At 40.3% G+C, this 15493-nt stretch overlaps 1 protein-coding gene across 4 annotated transcripts in view; it reads right to left on the bottom strand.

Annotated features, from left to right (window-relative positions):
- KDM3A (lysine demethylase 3A) overlaps positions 1 to 15493 on the bottom strand; it is a 54997-nt gene that overhangs the window by 25233 nt on the left and 14271 nt on the right. For all 4 annotated transcript variants that reach the window (XM_054728588.1, XM_054728590.1, XM_054728589.1 and 1 more), the window contains exons 9-11: positions 9298 to 9461; positions 7065 to 7582; positions 3252 to 3456 (exon numbers count right to left, since the gene is read on the bottom strand). In XM_054728588.1, the coding sequence (XP_054584563.1) occupies positions 3252 to 3456; positions 7065 to 7582; positions 9298 to 9461 (887 nt within the window). The remainder of the gene's footprint in view (positions 1 to 3251; positions 3457 to 7064; positions 7583 to 9297; positions 9462 to 15493) is intronic.

The following is a 15493-nucleotide window of genomic DNA, read 5'->3' as shown; positions in this document are numbered from 1 at the left end:
AACATTATTATATCAATCTATTTGGAGACACATAGTAGCTAGATAACCATAGTGAAATAGAATATGATAGGTAAAATAATAATTAAATTTTATAGGAACCAGAGGAGGTTTGTGGGGCTAATGTAAAGATGAAAATAGTAACTAAACTTGACCTGGCAATAAAAAGGTAGACACTAGGTAAAGAAAGGCATGGCAAGGAAACAGGGACCTTGATTACTTCACTAGTCACCGGCAGTTACGAAAACTCAAGTCTATGAGACACATGAAGTTGTATTTTAGGAAAACTATTTGTCTAGAAGAGCATAGAATGTACTGAAAATACACTGAAAGTTGAATAAGAGATGCCAGCTTATTTTTAAGTAGTCCAAAGGAGATATGCAAGTTTTTAACGGATAGCTTAAATTAGAGATAGTCATTATACTAAAAAATGAATTTGAAAGCCATTTCAAAGGGGAAGGAGATGGCAAACTGGGCTTTATCACTGAGAAACTACCCTACCCCCTCCTATTTTGTCTGCAGAAGAAATTAATGAGAAACAAACTTGATGAGAAAGCTTGTGATAGCCTCAATCTTCACTCTAAACATTTGGGGTGTGGGGTGTGGGGAGAATGTTTTTTAAATTATTATGTTCTTTTTAACCAAAGAAATTAGTTTGTTCTACTAGGTTGGCTTCTACTATGTAACATTAAGTAAAAGCATTTTCCCCTTCAAAGAGGTCAAAAATGGAAAAACAGCCGGTCAGTGTGGCTCAGTGGATGAGCACTGACCTATATTAACCAGGAGGTCAGGATTCGATTCCCTGTCGGAGCACATGCCCAGGTTGTGGGCTTGATCCCCGTGGGGGGTGTGCAGGAGGCAGCCAATCAATGATTCTCTCTCATCATTGATGTTTCTCTTTCTCTCTGTCCCTTCCTCTCTGAAATCAATAAAAATATATTAAAGGTCATCTATAGCCAGAACAAACTGCTCATTTATATATATATTAATAAACCAAAAATAAGACATGGCTGCCTTTCTTCACTCAGGATCAAAAGTTAAAGAAAATTAATATATAAAAATCAAAGTTTTTGTCTATAAAATTTGTCATTTTTTAAGAAAAGATATGCCTCTTCTTACTGACAAAGGTACACAGAGACAGGCATGCTCAAACCCTACCAGTAGGCATGGATGCAGGTGTAGTCTTCCTGCAGGGCAATGTGGCAGAACACATGTATCAAAGCCTTAAAATACGCACACCTGGCCTGGTACTACCACTTTCAGTAATCCTTCCAAAGTAAATAATCAGAGATGTGAACAAGGAAATGATCATCTCTACATTATTTTTAGTGGCAAAAAATATAAAATAATCTCAATACCAACAAGGGAATTGGCTAAGTGAATTACCAAACAATGTTATTATGGGTTCTTACATAGCTATTCAAAAATATTATCAGAAAAATGTTAACATGATTAAGTTGTTCCTACTATGGAAAGTATTGGGAAAGATTCAACATAGTATATAGAAGCACACCTTGGAGATATTATGGGTTCTATTCCAGACCACCATGCTAAAGCAAATATTGCAATAAAGCAAGTCACATAATTTTTTCCCCAGTGCACATAAAAGGTATGTTTACATTATACTGAAGTCTATTAAGTGTCCAACAACATTTTGTCCAAAATATATGCACGCTTATGTTCATAGCAGCATTATTTACAACTAGCAGCCCCTTTGCACGAAGATTCGTGCAATAGACCTTCATTCACCTGGCTGCCTGCACCAGTTTTCTGCCGGCACCGGGGACCCAGGCCTTGGCTGTGGCCCCGCCTTCTGCCTTCTTTCAGGGTCGGGGCTTGGCCCGGGCGGCGGCCTTGGGCTCTGCTGCACCCCAGTGTCCCTGCTAAGGATCGTAGAAGCTGACCCCCAGTGGTTGCCTGGGATCCGTGCAGGCTCCCCGCTGGTGCCCAAGGCCGGGAAAGCCTCCGTGCACCCCAATGTCCCTGTGACGGTTTCCTGGTGGGCGTGGCTTGTGGGTAGGTACGGTCAATTTGCATATTACTCTATTATTAGGTAGGATTGCTAAGATCTGGAAACAGCCCAAGTGTCCATCATTAGATGAGTGGATAAAAAAGCTGTGGTACACTTACACAATGGAATACTATGCGACTGTAAAAAACAAGTATCTCTTACCCTTTGAGACAGCATGGATGGACCTGGAGATTATTATGCTAAGCAAAATAAGCCAGTCAGAGAAAGACAAATATCACATGATCTCACTTATATGTGGAATCTAATGAAAAAATAGGTCTAGAGACCTGGAAACATGGAACAGACTGACAGATCTCAAAGGGGAGAGGGGTGAAGGGGATGGAAGAGATTAACCAAAGAACTTACTGCATATATGCATTGCCCATGGACACAAACAACAGTGTGGAGAAGGCCTGGAGTGGGGCAGGGGCTGGGTGGAGGGGAACAAAGCAGGGGAAATGGGGCACATATGTAATACTGTCAACAATTTAAAAAAATACTTTATTTCTAAAAATGCTAACCATCATCTGAGCCTGTTGGAAAAATGGTGCCAATATACTTGCTCAACTTAGGGTTGCCACAAACCTTCAATTTGTAAAAAAAAAAAAAAAAAAAAAAAAAAAGAGCAAAATCTGTGAAGCACAATAAAATGAGGTAGGCCTGTACAATAGGTATGCTTAAGTGTATTTTATGAACATATAAATATTAAAATGCATTGAAAAGTTAAGAGTAGTTATTTGTAGTGGTTTTCCAGAACCTTCAGCACTTTTCTGTTTGTTACTTTTAAAAACAGAAGTTTTGTCTTTTTAGGCTTCTTTGCTTTAAAAACATTTTAAAGGGAGAATGTGAAGGAAATAATATTCAGTAAGGTCTAGATTTCCAAACCAGAGATTAAAAATAGTATCTCTGCAGAAACCAGTTTGGCTCAGTGGATACGAGCGTCGGCCTGCAGACTGAAGGGTCCCAGGTTCGATTCTGGTCAAGGGCATGTACCTTGGTTGCGGGCACATCCCCAGTGGGGGGTGTGCAGGAGGCAGCCGATCGATGTTTCTCTCTCTCATCGATATTTCTAGCTCTCTATCCCTCTCCCTTCCACTCTGTAAAAAAATCAATAAAATATATTTTAAAAAGGAATAGTATCTCTACTTTTTTTTAGTTCTAGATTTACTATTGATAGACGAAGAGGGCGGGAGGGATATGCTATAGAGCCCAGATTACCTGAGCTTCCCCCCAGATGACTCACCTTCTAAAGTGAAAGAAGCGACAAAACACAGGGGAATCTTTCTGTTGTTCTTTATCCTTGCGGAGACTGTCCAAGCGACACTCCCTGCACTTGGGCAGCTGAGCGACAATGTTCATGCAGGAGTCATCCTGTACGAAGGCCTCACCGCTCTGCTGCAGCTTCTTGACTTTGGCTGGGTCTGTCAAAACGGACTTCCTGGATGGCGCTAGCAAAACAAAAGATTAAGAAAATGGGACTTCATATTTTTAAAAAATCACATCAATATGCTACTGAATTCTGTTCAAAAGGCCAGTTTTCCCAAAGGGAGAACTCCTCAATAACTGGTTCAACTCTCATTTCTAAAAATGGCTTAACAGAAGACAACTATCAAAACAATTAGAAAAGTTTTACCCACTTTATAATACTCATTTGGTGAACCAATTTGGCCAACTAAAACCCCAAATTTAACAACCAGATTCACAGTTCCAAGCAGTGTATACTTTTATTCACCATCCTAGGTAAGAGTAATATTTCAGGAAGATTTTTCCAAATCAGATACTTAATTCAAACTCACTGCAATATTAGCAATGCACAGAGATAGGTTCACCTCAACAAACACAACACTGTATGGAAGTCACTTTTACACACCCAAAAGAAGTCCTTATTTCAGGGCCCGAGGGAACTGAGAAAAGGTAGGTAGATTCTTAGACAAACAAATAAATGAAAACCAAAAAACCCCAGAAACTCCTCTTAGGGAATCAGTCCACAGATGGGTGGGAGAGAGTAGTAGTCTTGAGAGGAAATTGAAAGATCTCAAACCAAAGAAGGCTTTAAATAAATAAGCATCTTTAATAATTACCCTAGAAGTGATCTAACCCTACCTCACTTTTAAAGCAGACCTAGAGCACACAGTAAGACTAAAGGGATGTTGTCAGGCCTAAATTCCTTAGACACTATTGGGAAGATAAAGTAAGAAAGGAAATAAAGAGATCAGTAGTTCAAGAGTGGAATTTTAATTACTTAGGTATTGAAATGGCATCATCCTTTGAATTGGACCAGGTTTTCACAAACCATGGGCAAAGAGCCCAAAGGTTATCTTATCTGTTCTGTCCTGGCTTAAAAGAGGAAATATCTCGAAGTAAGAAAGTTGAACTATCTAAATCTAGCTCTCTATTGAGGAAAGCAATAGTTGATCCTATCAGTGATTCTCAGTTCAAAGCAAAGCCAAGGAGAAGAAAACCAAGGCCAGCTTTAGAGGACCCAGACATCTATCTGACAGAAGAAAAGGCAGCTCTTCACCCCCGGTTTGCTTTAGCTCCTAAGCAGAACAAGGGTGCAAGAGAGAGGAACAGTTTCTAAATGAGTCTTTCCATACCCACAAGCAACACAAATGAAAACAACAGAGATTCTGGTAGGCTTCTGATCACACTCAGGCCTCAGCCAGAGTCCCAGTAGTTGGGATGCACTAGGATATGACTAGGTTTTTCATTCTCTTAAAATCACTTTAGCTCTGACCAGTGTACTCGGTGATTAGAGCGTCAGTTTGCATACCCAGGGGTCACAGGTTTGATTCCCAGTCATGGGTACATACATACCTGGGTTGCTGTTCCATCCCGCCCCGGTGGAGAGGCAACCAACTCATGTGTCTCTCTCATACTGAGGTTTCTATTTTTCCCCTCCCGCCCTCTCATCCATGCTCTCTAAAATAAAAATCAATGGAAAAAATATCCTCAAATGAGGATTAACAACTAAAATCCTATATAATAAAAGCATAGTATGCAAATTGTCCCCTTGACCAGGAGGTTGTCAGGGAGTTCGTCCAGGTGGTGGGGCCAGCTGGGGGGAAGGGAAGGAGGCCCCGCTGGCGGCAGCGGGAAGGGAGGTAGTATCGGAGGTAGTATCCGGCTGGCAGCCGGCAGCCACTAGGGAACCTACCAGTGCATGAATTTCATGTACTGGGCCTCTAGTAATAAAATAAAATCACTTTAGGTGGGGCACAGTTGCACAACATACTGAGTAAGACAAAGCTGGATTCCTAATTCACTTATGTACCTATAATTCTGCTTACCAATGCTGAATTTTAAAAAATATATATTTTATTGATTTTTTTACAGAGAGGAAGGGAGAGGGATAGAGAGCTAGAAACATTGATAAGAGAGAAACATCGACCAGCTGCCTCCCACACACACACCCCCCCCACCGGGGATGTGCCCGCAACCAATGTACATGCCCCTGACCGGAATCGAACCTGGGACCCTTCAGTCCGCAGACCGACGCTTTATCCACTGAGCCAAACCAGTTTCAGCCCAATGCTGAATTTTTATTGTCTGTTCACATAGTATTAAAATACTTTGCCTCAAAAACTAGATAAATATGAGAGCTGATGACTCAAAAAGAATAGAGAGTCCTAGCCAGTTTGGCTCAGTGGATAGAGTATCAGCCTGAGGACTGAAGGGTCCCCAGTTCAATGCCGATCAAGGACACATACCTCCATTGCAGGCTCAATCCTCAGCCCTGGTCGGGGTGTGTGCATGAGGCAACCAATCGATGTGTCTCTCTCACATCGATGTTTCTGTCTCTTCCCCTCCCTTCCACTCCCTCTAAAAATCAATGGAAAAATATCCTTGGGTGAGGATTAACAACGAAACAAAAAAGGAATAAAGAAATAGAACAAGGATGTGGTTATAAATATTAACTTTCTTTTGGGAATTACACAACTCCTGAGAACAGTATACTCTTATGCAATTAATTTTATGCAAATTAATAATTATATTAACTTCCACCTCAAGAATGAAGATGGTTTAGAAGTATCACAGGCAAAGGAAGTTCCTTTTCTAGTCCTCCAATTCTATATCAAAAAGATCCACAGTTCAATCCATCCATCTTGCCTTGTAGTTTCAGAGGCCTGCAGTAAAAGCTAGAGTGTGGATATACTCATTTTTTATGTATCCAAATGAATAGTGTTTTTTAAAAGTTATCAAAACCCACATTAATTTTCCCACACAGCTGACAATTATCAAAGGCATTTTTAAGTTGTAATAGCTCTGAACCTTTGACACACTGAAGCCATTTAGTTCTCTTATAAGAGAGCTTCTGATAAACCATCATTGAAATGCATCCTCAAACTTAATATAAGTAATGACATACAATGTGCCATTTTCTCTATAATAAGAGTATTCAGTTTTAAAGTGTGGGCGCAGCAGGGCATTGTTCTTAAGCCAACAGACTCTGCAGGGTGGTTTGGCCTTGTTCTTAGCATCTTTAACTAAACATCCCTTTTGTAGAGGTAGTGATGCAATTCTCTATCTTTTAAAAAATTTTCAGATCTGAACTACCTATGTGAACATAAAGCATCAATCACCCCTTCCACTTTCATCTGGATGTCATAGAAAGATGTGTTGGGTTGAAGATAAAATCAGTAGAGTACTTTAGATTTTGTTCCAAATTATTTTCTTACAACCAACTGGAAACCACCTCATTACCCATATAAAGGATCCAGTTAAGTCATAAGATAAGTGCCTAAAATGGAGTCCTTACAGCCTTTAAGATGCTGATAAACACCTACACTAATCCACAGGGTAAAGTTGTTAGTATAAAGCCATGTAATAGTTTATCTTGTATTTTTACATACATGGAACCAGGTCCAACAATATATTACAGTAATAATTTCTGAGATGATTTTAGAATTTCACTTCTTTGGACTTTTCTGATTGCATGAACTTTTTTATACAATCATTTTCATATTTTTCCTTTTAAGGCAAGATGAAATTATATACAGTATATTCACTACCGTCTCTTACCCTCGACCAATAAAGATATGGAGAAAACACTCACCATTCTGGGTTTTATTGTTGCTTCTTGTACAGTAGCTTTCATTATTTACTCCTACTGAAGATTCCTTTAAATTCTGTGACTGGCAACCTAAAGTTGAAGGTTCTACCTTTTTCTCCACACAACCATTAGGGCTCTCACCATTGATAACTGCTTTCTTTTCTAGCTTAGCTGAAATCAATTTAGATGTGCAAGGGGCAGGTTCTAGGTGCTTCTGCAGTTCAGGAGCCTTGGCACTTTCCACTTCTGCCACAGAAGCAGCTTTTGTAGGTAAGCTTGCCTTCAGAAGGCTGGTTGATGCTTGTGGAACAGAGTCCAGCCTGTGTTCCTGATCAGCGCTGGTCTTCAGCTGGGTACCGCTACCTTTCGCTTCATTCAGGGTTTCCGAGTCTCCGGTTCCAACCTGTGAGGACTCTGAAGAGAGCATCCCTAATGCGCAGACATCAGGTTTTGTTTGCAGTGCATCAGGCTTCATATTTAGACAGGAAGAAACTACTTCTGGCAAACTCTGTTTATGGCATCTGAAAACATAATATGGAAAACCAACATCTTAGGCCTTTTTTATCTGTCCCCTACCAAAAACAATTCTGTGGTTCCCTAAGGCAACTAAATGAAAGATAGAACTACTTATATTAGAAAATTCAAGATAGGTTTCTGTGATCTAGAGTTAAAAGTAATCGGTCAATGGCTCTGCAAAAATATCTTTAACCTTAAGAAAAATACAACCTTAAATCCTATCTGCATGTTCTCATGAGTCCTGAAGTACTTCAAGTTAGTTCTGCTTCTTACAGCATAATGAATCTGAGCTGTCCCTCTAAACCACCAGCAGCACAAAACCCTATCCTGCTATGAACATTTAACCAGCCCCAACACTGGATAATTTCTGTTTTTTAAAAAAATGTTTTTATGCCCTAACCAGTTTGGCTCAGTGGATAGAGCGTCAGCCTGCGGACTGAAGGGTCCCAGGTTCGATTCCGGTCAAGGGCATGTACCTTGGTTGAGGGCAGGAGGCAGCTGATTAATGTTTTTCTCTCTCATCGATGTTTCTAACTCTCTATCCCTCTCCCTTCCTCTCTGTAAAAAATTAATAAAATATAATTTTAAAAAATGTTTTTATTAATTTTTAGATAGAGAAGGGAGAGAGAAAGAAACATCGATTAAAGACACACATCGATTGGCTGCCTTCTGCACGACTGCCTACTAGGAATCGAGCCCACAACCCAGGCATGTGCCCTGACTGGGAATCAAACCTGGGGCCTCTTGGTCCATGGACAACACTCAATCCCACTGAGCCACACAAGCTGGGCAACACTGGATAATTTCACTGTTGTGTGATCCATATTCAGGACCCAAAGTGAATAGAAGAGCCCATTGATTATTTCCTCCTTGTTCACAGATGATTTGGCAATCCTCCACCCCCAATCTTTATAGGGGTACCCTTAAAGAACTTTTTTTTTCTCTGAAATTCACACTAAAGTGCTTAGTATTTCCTCCTCCTATTTGGAAGACTGCTCCCCCTTCCATCTAACTGTTACATGGTCATCCTCCAAGCTCTAGCCATGGAGCCCTCTCTCCTCCCAGCGAATGATGTGCTCAAACACTCACCCACCTTTTTGCAGTGGTCTTCCAAACCTACCACCGTCTTTCTGACCCGAATCTTAAGTCTTTACCGACTGCCTGCACTCCACTCTTACTAAAAGAGATCCTTCCCTTAAAACGCTTCTCTGTGTTAACCCATTGTCACATCTCACCCATACCTGGGGTATGGGCCGATGAGAACCATTCACTGGAAGCATGTCTCCCTCTTCTCCACACTCCCGTGGACCCCAGATTTCCACAAGAACGAATCTGCTCTTTTCCTTGAAAGCAGACATCTAGTCTACTACTATCTGTACTATTTCAGTTGACCATTCTCACTGTATCAAGTCAAGAAAACTGCTCTTTCTTCACACCCCTTCATTTCTGTAATGTTTTCTATGTTGTTCTGCATGCCTGATACCTTTTCACTTCTGAAGGCATCTGACAAATTAGGAAAGTCTAATGAAAAACCTCTCTGGAAAACCTAAATGTAATGAATGGCAGGCCAAATTTTAGCTACACTAATTTTCTGTCTATGAAGCACTGATGTGGAAAAGGCTTTTCACCTGAGCAATGTAAGCTCAGGTAGGAAGAACCATGGCTACAATAGTTTTTCTTCTTATGATTAAACATCTTTCACAGATAACAGAGCACTCACCCTGGAGGAAGTTTGGCTCCAAGGTTAGGTGGAGAACTGGCAGCGTGGGGAGCACTCTGCTGTCTTGGGTCCTTACTAGGCGGAGTTGCTGCAGTACAGCCGAGTAGTATGTCCTTAAAAACTGCTGTGTGAACAGACTGTATAGGACACACACTGGGAGAAGCCTAAAAGATACCAAACCAACAGATATTAAAAGGAAAAGTCCCTAGTTGGGGAAATACAAAGTGCTAGCAAGATTCAAGTTTATTTGTTTGATTTAGTATTAACCAGTGTAATACCTACACCAGATAAACAGCACAGGAGAACCAGTGATAAATCACAAATTAAGGATTTATATCTGAAGGCTGTTAATTAAATCACTCTGTTTTTTCACAACACTGGTCTTCCTATAAAACATTAAGGACAGAACTTTTTTCACAGACCTCTGACTCATTATGTGAAGAAAATGCAGCCATGTGGCAATTAGTTCAATAATGCAATGCATAGAAGTGAGCTTTTAACAGTCTTCAAATGGTGGCAGCTTCACATGCATTCAGTTTAATATTATTTGAGTGCCCACCACCCACTTATTGTGTAGACTGGCAGGAGACCAGACCACATAGGACTCTTGTAGGCAGTGTGCCTATTGGATAACAATATAAGCCTTTACAACGCAGTGAAGGTTGAGGACATGATTCTTGTTGTTATGTGGCTCATCAACTCACAAAGGTCATCCCATGCTGCAAAAAATACCAAGTCAGGCTGTGGGACAGGCTGGGACACCCATCTCCTTCCCTTCCCATGTAGTGTTTAATCTTTACAAAACTGTAAGTAATGAACCCACTTCTTCTTAGTTTGTACTATCCACAAAAATAAACTTCCCACCATGAGAAGAGAAGGAAGAAATGAAACTCAACTCCAGACAACTAAATAGTCTATGGCTAACCCAGGTGAAACCCATTCACCATCTTCACTAGCCTCAAGTCATGTGCCCTCTCAATCCTGTCTCTTTCACACCAGTGACCTTCATGTTTACCTTACCCCAAACCTTAACTCGAAAGAATCGTCTAAGTTTCATCTTCTAGTCTTTAACCTCTAAATGTAAAACTTTCCTTAGTAAGTTTTTTAACCCTCACAATCCTGAGTAGATTTATTTAATGTAGTCTAGTCATGAATCCTTTTCTCAGACATTTACTCTGGAGACCTTGAAAAGACTGTCTAGTAAATGCTAAACAGGAATATTAAAAAATAAGAATGTACTTAATCTCTATTGAAGTTTGGCATACTGTCAGACTATTTTAAAGTACTAAATTATCTGATCGGATACTGTACTATTTAGTCCAATCAATTCTGGTTAACTATTGGTTTAGTGTTCCCCAGAAGGATTTTGGGGGGAAGCTTTGTCTGTTATAAGAATATCCTTGGGACAGTCAACTTTACCTCTTTAGACCTCAGTTCCTAATCCTTAAAATGAGGAAATTAAATAGTTTATTCCTAAAGTCCTTTTCAACTCTACTTTATAATTTTCCTATTAAAGATCAGCCTCCCAAGAACTGCCAAGTCATTTCAAAATGCTTATTCAAGCCCAGCTGGCATGGCTCAGTGGTTGAGCACTGACCTATTAACCACAAGGTTACAGTTTGATTCCCAGTCAGGGCACATGCCCGGGTTTGCAGGCTCCATCCCCAGTGTGGGGCATATAGGAGGCAACTGATCAATGATTCTCTTCATTAATGTTTCTCTCTCTCTCTACCTCTCCCTTCCTCTTTGAAATCAATAAAAATATATACATATTTTTAAAAATGCTATTCAAGGTTCACTTTTATTAAGCATCTTCCCTCATATCATGTTCCTTATTCTCAATTATGTTTTAGTTGATGCACTAATACAATCAATACCTTTTCTTAAATTACTCTCCCGAGAGTAACATACTTAAGCGATTTAGATTATAAACCTAGGCATAATTTTTTATTTTGTATATCCACTGAACTGCTCTAGTCAAAAAACCCTCTGCCTAATTTCCCATATCCAACCAATGAACCAGTAAATGCTGCCTCTATTTCTAAAATATCTGTGGAATCTATCCATTCCTTTCCATGCCACCACTACCACCATCTTTCCCCCGGATTCCATGTCTCCTAACTGGCCTGACTTCCTTCCATTTTTGCCTGAACCTTCTGCCCCAAATTTATTCAACTACAGAACAATCCTTATAAAACATCCATCAACCAGAATATGGCACTCTACTGACTACAAGAATTCTATGTGGTCTGGTCTCTACCAACCCCCTCCATTCATCTCATATTCCACTTGTCCACACTGCTCCAACTACACCACCTTATTTTCTGGTTTTCAAATGTCCTAAGGTCTTTCTTGCCTGCGCCTTTGTACTTGCTACTCCACCTGTCTGCATAGTTTTCATGTGGCTGGCTGGTTCCATCCTTTTGCCCCATCTGCTCAATTGTCACCTCCTCAGAATCTCTGATCACCCTTTCTATAATAGTGCCTCACAAGTCACTCCATTACTCTTTATCATATCACCATGTTTGTGTTTCTCACTGCATTATCACACTGTGAAAGTACCTTTATTTAAATTACCTTTTTACTGTCAGTTTCCTTGCAATGTAATGTACACTCCTATGGGCAGAGACCCTGCTTATATCCACTGTTATAGCTCATAAAGCCAGCCACATAGCAGATGCTCAATGAATAAATCTGGTGTAATGCATGAGTGAATGAATGCTGCTATCATTTAGTATTTCAAAATAGCTATAAATAATTCTTATGAGTTACCTCAAGAACCAGGCATTTAGCACATATTAAATACTCAATAAATATTTGTTGGAAAGAGGGATGTAGAAATGGAGGGAAGGAAGGAGAAATCTGCTGTAACTCACCACACCAAGAAAAAGATTTGGAGAGGAGTGGCAACAGCAGCACAGTGGTAAAGGGTACTGGGTTTTGGTACTGGACCTCGGTTTGAATTCAGCCTGTGACCACTTCTTGGCACATTATTTAACCTAAGTTTCAGTTTCCTCAATAGTAAAATGAGAGCAATGAAATTTACTCTGTAGGGCTGTGCTTTATTGCAGTGCCTGGCACATAGATCAGCTGTCTAAAAGTAGAGCAACATCCTAAAACCTGTCTCAGTTCAGTCACCATGGTTAGAGTTAGCATAACTCAGGATGCTTTTCCTTTAAGAAACAGAAGTACATCCATCACTCTACAACTTTCCTAAGGGTTAGCTCAAAAGGAATAGGGCTTCAGTTCCAAAGCCCATCTTAACATGCACACCACTGCACTGGCCTGACTTGACAAGGGTCAAAGTTTCTTCTTACCTGAAGAGTTTTCCCTGAAGGTCTTCTATACCAGTCATGGCAATAGTTCCTCCCTGCCAGCAGACGAAGATAATATAATTGAGTGTTTGATGGTACTCTAAAAAGGACACTGCTGGCTCTCACTCCTTAGCAGACTCTCCCAATTAACCAAGCAACTCTGAGGAACAGTCTGCTAGGCAGAGAAGACCTTCAAGGAGCCAGATGCTACTGGCAAACAAGTTTATCTTATTCAAAAGTACTCATCAAAGCAACCAAGAGCCTCCTCTATCTATTCCCAAACTTCTGTCATCCAAAGACCACCCTAAAAGTAACCTTTGTGCCAATCCACACATCTGGGAAGTACAAACACAGTGAGGCGTGTGCCATGTGTGTTACTGTGCTCATCTTTCACTCCATTAAATGAACTCTCTTTCCCCACTTCTTCCACTATCTCTCCAGCTCTCTTGAAATCTCAGCCAGGCCAATGTTACCAAAACTTGCCCGATGACAATAATCACCCAGAATAAAGAAGAGTATTTACTGACATTCACAATATAATGTAAAGGAATCAAGGAGACTAAAAAGGGTATGATTTGTTAATTTTAAAAAGGAGGGTGAACATCCATGAATAGACAGGGGGGCGGGGGAAGAGAGGAGGAAGACAGGTATCCCAAAATGTAAATAGTGAGATCTCTGAGAAGTATGATTATATGATGTTTCTTTTTCTTACTATGCTTTTTTTTAAGTTAACAAAAAAAATTTTAATGAGAATACTTTTAAAAAATGTGATCATCTTTATTTTGACAAATAAGTGCAGTAAAAAAAATAACTTATAATTTTTAAGAAATTTCTAAGAATGTCAATACCCAGGTAAATCTCTACCACCTCCAACTTCCTTTAGAATGAAATGGCTAACATGGGTTCAACAGCTGAAACATATTTTTAAAACATCAAATTCAGTTTCTCATTTTAGATGAAGAAGTTAAAGACACAAATAGGTTAAGGGAGGACTTAACCCACAGCCAAAGTGCAGGCTTTAAAACAAAACAGCCCAGCTGGTTTGTCTTAGTGGATAGTGTTGGCCTGCGGACCAAAGGGTCCTGGGTTCGATTCCAGACAAGGGTGCATACCTTGGTTGCAGGCTCCTCCCTGGCCCAGCCTTGGTTGGATGTGTTTCTCTCATATCAATGTTTCTCTGTCTTTCCCTCTCTTTAAAAATCAATGGAAAATATCCTCGGGTGAGGATTAACACACACACACACACACACACACACACACACACACAAACCAAACCAAACCAAAAAAAGCTACTATGGTGTCCAACAATTTAGTAGCATACAAACCTACTGAGGTGAACAATATGCTGAGAGAGATAAAAAAGACATGCTCCCTGCCTTAAAAATATGAACCTGGTAGAGAGGATCACTTATTTTACACACACACACACACACACACACACACACACACACACACACACACACTAGAGGCCCGGGGCATGAAATTCGTGCATGGGTAGGGTCCCCTAGGCCTGGCTAGTATCAGGGCCAATTGGGGCCTTCCGGCTGCCAGCTGCCAGCCAGGGCCTTCCTTCACTCCGAGCCGCTCTCTGGTGGTCAGTGCACATCATAGCGAGTGATAGAACTCCAGGTCTCCTGGTGGAACTCAGGAGGGGACACTTTGCATATTAGGCGTTTTATATATATAGATTACCACATTCCACAAGTAACACCTTGAAGGTTATAAATTGACTTGCTCAACTACCTGTCCTAAGACTAATAAACTTGACACTTTGAAGAACTGGTACCTTCCCCCACAGGAGGTCCCCACTGACCCCAGTCCTACCTATATCCCAGGTTGCTTCCTCCAGGATCCATCAGGATGCCATTTGCTATTCCTTGGTCCCCTCCCCACAACATCATGTGGCTCTCCTTTTCATCACGCCAACATTTATACTGATACATTCTGTGACAGGCAACACCCAATCAACTTCTTCAAACTGGCCTGTATTACCTCTATCCAAGATCACTAACAATTTATCAATGTCAAAACCTTTCTCTTTCAGCTTCTAATGCTGTGGATTACTTGACAATATCCTCTGTGAGCTTAACTCTAAAAGGCAATAATAACATTCCTTGACATCCTTACTATAGTAGTTAGTTAGATAACATCTTTATCTGCTGTTTCACCTTCCATGGTTTCAGTTACCCGCTATCAACCATGATCCAAAAATATTATATGGAAAATTCCAGAAACAGTTCATAAATTTTAAATTGTGCACAGTTTGAGAAGTATAATAAAATCTTTCCCCATCCTACCCAGGGTGTGAAGCAGCCCACTGTCCAGTGTATGCACTCTGTACATGCTACCCAAATGCTAGTCACTTAGGAGTGAGGTAGGTTATCAAATCTACTGCCATTATATTGTAGTGTTTGTGTTCAAGTTACTCTATTTTACTTAATAATGCGCCAAAATGCAAGAGTAGTAACCCTAGCAATTTGGTTATGCCCAAGACCAGCCATAAACTTTATCATAAGTATCTGTAGAGGAAAAACATTGTATATGTATGGTTTGATATAACCCGTGGTTACGGGCATCCACTGGGGGGTGGGTGTCTTAAGATGTATCTTTCTCATAGAAAGGGAGGGGGGGAACTATTGTACATTACTTCACCCTTGTAAACTTTAAGGCAAAAATGAAAGGTAGTAATACTAATTTCCATAATTACCTCTTCAATCTTTCCTCAACAACCTGATCAGGCCTATACACATGGAAGGAAGATAGTGGTATTAGATACTTTGGTTTACAAAGTTGTTAGTCAAGTATCAAAGTTCCTGTTGCCTATATAAAGGTTTGAGATTCAGGAAAGCCAATCATCCCAGATGCTCAGATTCTTAAGTATT

This window comes from Eptesicus fuscus, chromosome 16 (assembly GCF_027574615.1).
Source record: "Eptesicus fuscus isolate TK198812 chromosome 16, DD_ASM_mEF_20220401, whole genome shotgun sequence".
Lineage (NCBI taxonomy): Eukaryota > Metazoa > Chordata > Mammalia > Chiroptera > Vespertilionidae > Eptesicus > Eptesicus fuscus.
This window is presented reverse-complemented; position numbering and strand designations above follow the sequence as displayed.